This window comes from Kryptolebias marmoratus, linkage group LG15 (assembly GCF_001649575.2).
Source record: "Kryptolebias marmoratus isolate JLee-2015 linkage group LG15, ASM164957v2, whole genome shotgun sequence".
NCBI lineage: Eukaryota > Metazoa > Chordata > Actinopteri > Cyprinodontiformes > Rivulidae > Kryptolebias > Kryptolebias marmoratus.
Window position 1 is genome coordinate 24493513 of NC_051444.1, and position 6865 is coordinate 24500377.

The following is a 6865-nucleotide window of genomic DNA, read 5'->3' on the forward strand; positions in this document are numbered from 1 at the left end:
GGCGGGCGAGGCTCCTCCCAGTCGGCCCTGTGATTGGTCAGATCTCCAGAATGAAAACAAATGCAGTAAAGCCAGTGACTTACATCTTTGGTTAAAAGTGGCTGTAATATCACATATGGTCACTCCAAGAGCAGGGTTATCTGTAGTGTCTGGACCGCAGACATGAACGGTTTGGGACAAAATCGGTCCTTGGGTTCAGGGGTGTTAGAGTCCCCCCCTTACACCACAGAAGTCCAAAAAAGTCAGGGTGAAAGTAACAAAAACACAACCAGAAATCATGCAAACACGTGTTTCCAGTCTCACACATGACTTTGTTTAAGACACAAATATATACAGTTTACATATAGTTTCAAAATTAGTATTGTTTTATAATTTTTGCCAGTTGAGCCCTTCATAATTACTATTTTACAACAGTTTTGAACAAAGCTCACCCATATTTGTTTACATAAGCTTTTATTATGTTTTATGAGATACAAACAACATGCAACAAGATTCTATTTTTTTTTTACATTTAAAGTAAAGCTGAAAGTACTTCATACAACCAATGGGTTTTCCTTTTTCTTTTTTGAAGATCAAGACATGATGTTGAAATTTGGGAAAAAACACATATAGATAGTTTATATTATTACGATTACTTGTTACAAACAAAATATTACCAAGAGGTTCAGGGAAAAGGTGAATAGCCCACAGACCTGGCTACTGTCTCAACTATCAGGCCTCATTGGAGCAAATTTAAAAACAAGTGTCACATTGCAGGGAGATCATTTAGACGTTTGGTAACTTTTTAATAATAATTTTCTATTCAAGGAACGGCTCTTAGTATCAGTGAGCAGTGTGGCAAATCCTGTTTCTTTTTCTTCCGACAGACGTTCACATTTTAAAGTTTCATCTCTAATACAGCCTTAGTATGGGGGCTGAAACGTCTGTGGCTTTTAATGGTTAAAGGTCCCGAACAGAGAAATGCAGTGCTCCACAGTCTGACAGATCATTGTCCAGCAGCATGTTCAGTGAAGGACGTTCATTTGAAGAAAAATATGCAGATAGCTGTGAGAATGACTCCTGGTGTCATAGCTGTGGCCATTTCTGGAGCTGCAAGAAGAGAAGGGAGGAGTTTAATGTACAGTTAGCTGCGTGGATCATTTGTTTACAACAGTAAATTATTTTAAATAGAAACGAATGGAAAAAAAATACACACCTTCAGGGACTTAAATGGTGATTTGTCAAATAAAAATAGGGAATATAGTTTTGCATGAGCTAGTAATTACCACCCAATTACAAGAAAATTTCACTGTACCATCCACATATTATAAATAAAGCTCTATCGCGCAAAGAAATAAACTATAAACCCAATATAAAAGATGGATTTATGAGATTTACAAATCACTGCATTCTGGTTTAATTTACATTTTACACAACATTACAACTTTTTTGGAATTGGGGCTGTACTATTTTCCTTTAGAAATAAATAATAATTGCACAAGATGAAATGCAGTCCACATATTAAAATAATATTTCTTTAGCATGACTTGGCACAATCTGAAAAAAAAAAACTAAACATACAGTAACTGAGCAAGCTGTAGTCTTACCACGTGATGTAGAATTTGATGCAGTATTTATTGAAGTAGGTGGTATAGTAGTTCCTGTAATCGGTTTCGTAGTTGTTTTGGGAGTTAGCGAAGAAGTTTTGGTTTCAGTAGTCAGAGCAGTGTTTGGCATTGTGGAGAGTATTGTAGGAGCAGCACCACCACTCGTGCTCACCGCCGGAGCAGCGGTGGTGAGCACAAGACTCACGGGTCCAGAGCGGATTTTGTACTCGCTGGTAAACACACTTCCGACCAGGGTTGACGAGCGGCCGGTGCGGGTACACAGATCAGGGCACTTATCAGAAGGCATGGTGGCGATGCACAGATGGACGTTGCACTGGACATACATCTGTAAGCAAGAAGAGCAACACTTAATAAAAACAAGCAGCACAAATATATATATTCACAACAATACCAGCTAAATAAATACCAGCTAAAAAGTCTTAAAAAACCCCGTAATTATTAATGAAATGTTTAATTTCCAGTATCTCAAATAAATCTACTAGAATATTTCTGTTTAGCCAAAAGCAATGGATACTGTCTTGAAAAAATACCTGTATCCCTTGAACTTTTCCACGTGTTGTGATGTTGCAACCAAACTTCGAAGTGTTTTACAAGAATTTTGTGTGACAAACCTACACAAAGTAGCACATAATTGTGAAGGAAAATGATACTTAGTTTTCCAATATTTTACAAATAAAAATCTGAAAAGTGTGGCGTGCATTTGTATTCAGCCTCCTTTACTCTGATCCCCATAATTAATACCCAGTGCAGTTAATTGTCTTCAGAAATCACCTAATTAGTATAGTTTATCTAACTTAAACCCCACTGTGAAACATGGTGGTAGCAGCATCATGCTGTGGGGATGGTGATGGAGCTAAATGCAGGGCAGCCCTGGAAGAAAACCTGTTAGAGACTGCAAAAGATTTGATACTGAGGTGGAGGGTCACCTTCCAGCAGGACAACGACCCGAAACACCCAGCCAGATCTACAATGGAATGGGTCAGACCGAAGCATGTTCGTGTGTTAGAGTGGTCCAGTCAAAGTCCAGATCTGAATCTGACTGAGATTCTGTGGCAAGACTTGAAAACTTGTTCCCAGACGCTCTACTCACAATCTGACTGAAAACATGCTTTAATTTTTCAAAGCCTTGCGTTATTATTCAGCTGTTTTAACTGGAAACAAATGTCAACTTTTTGCAGTGCATTCCTGAGTACTACAAAGTCCTGAAACTTTGAGAGTGTTTAACACACACACACAAACATGAACTGTGTTGCGTAATGCATGTGTGCTGTGTGAGATTACAGACCGTTGTTCCAGTGGTCGCCATTGCATCCATGTCAAGACGGTAAACCTTGGAATTAGTCTTTTCTGTGACGACCTCCAGTGTGCTGTTGGACGACATGCATCTAGGAAAGAATTTAGGAGCGAAACGTTAGCATGAACACGGCACGCTTCAGAACAAGAGGCCATGTCTGTTGGTAAAGATGGATGTCTTTCAGCCTATTTCATCCAGTATTCAAAACAGAAGGAGACGCTGTGTGTCACTGACCCGTCTTTCAAGATAGGTCGGCTCTCTGCAAAGTCCTTGGTGTCAGATTCAGTGCAGTCTCTCACTATCATCTCAGCTCGATCCACGCTGCAGTTGGACATCACATAGAGGTCCAGCTGCTTGACCCTGGATCCCAGTTCCATGGCCCGGACAATATTATCACCAGAGGCCCTGGCGGTTTTGCTTTCTGGTTCTATTTCTGCCTGCCGCCGTTTTCTTGCCTGAAAGTTGGAGCGAAATCTGGGCTTGGATGTGAATTTTGCCAGGGGCCCCTGTCCTGGGAGGTGAAACTCTATCCAAACTTGAAGGTCGCCAAAGGTCTCCCTCTCTGTAGGCACGCCAACAGCATACTGTGGTCCTCGGACCTGGACTCCTGGGATCCGGCAGGCCAGAGGCAGCATGAGGATGGGACTGCGCCTGATCATAGAGTAAGGAGGCACACTTTTCAAAGTGTTGGTGTAAACCAGCTCGGAACCAGAGTGCTGGGGAAAAAAACAAACAAACAAACGAAAACAAAGGAAAAATGAGTTTTTAGACTCTAAGTAGTCTGCCATTGCTAAAAATCTGAGCTTGTGAAACAGGAAAACTATCCATGCAAAGTCACTAATACTCCCAACTAAGAAAATAAAATCAGGTTAAGAATTTCTATGAACAAGACCATGAAAAGTTATTTTTGTTTAATAATTATTCTGTGATACAAACATATTAAAATTAAAGCAAATAGTTCATTTTAAATAACTGAAATCTTAATGTTTTTTATTAATTTAACATCAATTATAAAGTAATTATTGAGCTGCATAAACATTTTTCATACAGTTTCGTTTTTTAATAGTGAATCCTGTAAGAAAGTAATTTTGAATGTACAGTATACTGATAAATCTTTATGTTAGTTTACTATGTTTACATATACTGACATATTTTAACATCAACATTGAGAATGGCCACTTCTAAATGTCCTAATATACACACTATACTTAGTAGGGGGATGTAAAGCCTTGGCTATTAAGATGTTCTATAAAAAATTACAAAAACATGGAACAAAAGAAAAGAAGAGACAGACGTGCATGAATTTACCACCGCCTTTGTGCCGCAGCCGTTTAAAGGGATGTGTGCAGTTAGGTGTGTGTTGTTGTAGGAGACGGGGCAGGTGGGGCTGTTGAGCTGCAGTTCAGCCAGGTTGATGCCAGTGAAGGAGGTGACAGGGAGCACCAGAGTCATCTCCGTGTTGTCACACGTCAGCTCTGTAGGCAGACGGCAGCAAAAGACAGTTCATGCATTTTTACACCCCCACAGATACACTCTAAATCTCCGCATCACACACAATGCTTGAATCTGACACTATGCAACATTTACTGAACCTGTCCCAGCAGGCAGAGTCCTCATTTGCCCTGTGAAGGAGCAGGAAAAGCAAAGTTAAGTCTGAAAAAATGAAAGCATTTATTCTGGACAGGAGTGGTTCTTCCAGTAACACGTGACTATCGTTGTTTGGATGTTTGTAAGAAGCTGGATGTCTTACTCTGGTACAGCCACACGCATCGCAGCTCGGACTGCAAACTGGAAGGACAAGAAGAACAGATCAGACCGCTTCGAGGCCGAACGTGCAGCTTTTATAAGACAGAGAATTTAACTGGTAGTGCCATAAGATGTGCGGGCAAAAAAAGAAAAAGAATTTTGCATTTCAAATTCCTGAAATGCATAAAAATCATATGAAAAAAACAGTAATGAGTAAATATTGCTCACTACTTTGTGAATATTTAACTTTACTTTTACCTTACTTTGTTAAATTTTGCAATAAGAAAAATCATTTTCCAATGTATTCTGGTGACTTAGGTGTGTATGAAAACATCAGATTATTTTAATCAGGCTTTTAAAGTTTTATGTTTAAGTAATATCTCTTCCATGTGAACTGGAAGGATTACAGACACACATTTGTATCAAAAGTATAATCAGTAAATAAATAACAACTATATTATATTATTAACAACAAATATTTAATATTAGTAGGACATTTTGGTACACAGAGGTCCAACATTTATACCATGAGATGGACACAAAACTAATAAAAGAAAAAAGTCTGAAAGCAACTTTAAATGCCTCTTTTTGTAAAAACTTTTCAATACATAATAAATGGGAGCATAAGCAGTGTTCAGCTATGTCAGAATCGTTGCAATGGTTTGTTTAGTGCACAAGGTTTTCAGCAGATAATAACAAACCTCTGGGTGTTTGAAACGAAGCAAATGGGCAAAAGACGAGTCTGGTTGTTTTCAGAGCGGACCCAGGCCATGGTCATCGTCGCCAAGGGGCCGATTGACACAAAGCCGACCCTGTACAGGTCAGGGGGGCCGACCGCCGCTACCTCTAAAACACTGCAAGTATGGAGAGAGAACGTTCATTTTCACTTGAGTACCTGCGTTGGTGTCTGCTCGCTTCAAAAACCTGCACACGCTTTGTAAAGCCACACAACCGACCGCAGGTTTGGGCTGTAGAACGTGTGCTGAGTTCACTTAGTGTTAGCAGGAGGGGTGTCACCAAAACCCTTTGGTTCGCAATTTAATGGTGCTCAGACATTATTGCAAGATAGAAAATGGTCCTACGTTTTTAGAAAAATCCAAAGAAAAGCTCCAAAACTCCAATAACTGGCTAAAATAACTTTACTACTAGGTTACATTAAAGTAATCTCGAGACAGTTCTCAAAACTGCAAACATGTGGAGCTGCACTAGAAAACAGCTCCAATTTTTTGATCAGTTTTGTTGTATATATCTGCATACATATTACCAATCAGAGCTCTGTATTGATTTATTAACAAGAAAGCAGGTGTGAAAATAACCTTAGTATCGTGTTATGCTGACAACAGATAATTAAAAGCAACTAAAAGGGGAAAAAAACTATTCCTGTCATCCTGTAGATATATGGTGCCAACAAAAAGTATTCACCCCTCGACTGTTTTTATGCCTTTATAGCAGTCATAAATCAATCATAGTCAATATAAATTGGCCTTCATTACAAAAAGATGTTTAAAAAAAAAAAAGCTTCTTCAAGGCCAAAGTGAAATTGAGTAATACCAATTAAATATAAATATGTCATTAAAAAGTAGGTGATTGCATAAATATTAATCCTTTTTAAAGTGACTGTCCTAATTCAACTCAGAGAAAAGATTATTGAAAATTACTAGTACTTTTTAGTCAGGGGATGGATCCAAAAGGATCCGTGCAATAAGGAGAATAGTGAGAGAGACCACCAGGACACCTGTGAGCTCTCTGAAGGAGGTCCTAGCTTCAGCAGGTCAGATGGGAGAGACTGGACATATAACAACTGTTGTCCAGGTTCTTCACTAGTCTGAGCTTTATGGGAGAGTGGCAAACAGAAAACCACTGATGAAGAAAACTCAGCAAAAGACTCTAAACAATCTAAACAAACTCTCTCGCTATTCTCTCTTTTTCACAATCACTCGGTTTGTGAGGACGGCCTGCTCCTGGTAGAGTTACACATGTCCCATTCTCCTTTTACTTCTTGATGACAGATTTAACAGAACTCCTGGGGATGTTTAGGGCCTTGGAAATCCTTTCAGATCCATCCCCTGACTTGTACCTTTTAAATACTCTTTTCTCTGAGTTGAATTAGGACAGCCACTTTAACCCTCCTGAAGCCCTCAAAATAAAGAGAGAGATGAAGAGTGGAAGAGAAGCCTTTGTAACTTTGGGTCAGTTTGACCCGAAGGCCACAGGAGGG

At 39.3% G+C, this 6865-nt stretch overlaps 1 protein-coding gene across 1 annotated transcript in view; it reads right to left on the bottom strand.

Annotated features, from left to right (window-relative positions):
• Window positions 1-801: 801 nt before the first annotated feature.
• LOC108234754 overlaps window positions 802-6865 on the bottom strand; it is a 17318-nt gene continuing 11254 nt past the window's right edge. Inside the window, exons 8-15 of the mRNA XM_017414186.3 lie at window positions 5349-5501; window positions 4652-4689; window positions 4494-4523; window positions 4210-4376; window positions 3136-3617; window positions 2893-2992; window positions 1587-1932; window positions 802-1089 (exon numbers count right to left, since the gene is read on the bottom strand). Coding sequence (XP_017269675.1) covers window positions 1019-1089; window positions 1587-1932; window positions 2893-2992; window positions 3136-3617; window positions 4210-4376; window positions 4494-4523; window positions 4652-4689; window positions 5349-5501 — 1387 coding nt within the window. The 3' untranslated portion in view covers window positions 802-1018. The remainder of the gene's footprint in view (window positions 1090-1586; window positions 1933-2892; window positions 2993-3135; window positions 3618-4209; window positions 4377-4493; window positions 4524-4651; window positions 4690-5348; window positions 5502-6865) is intronic.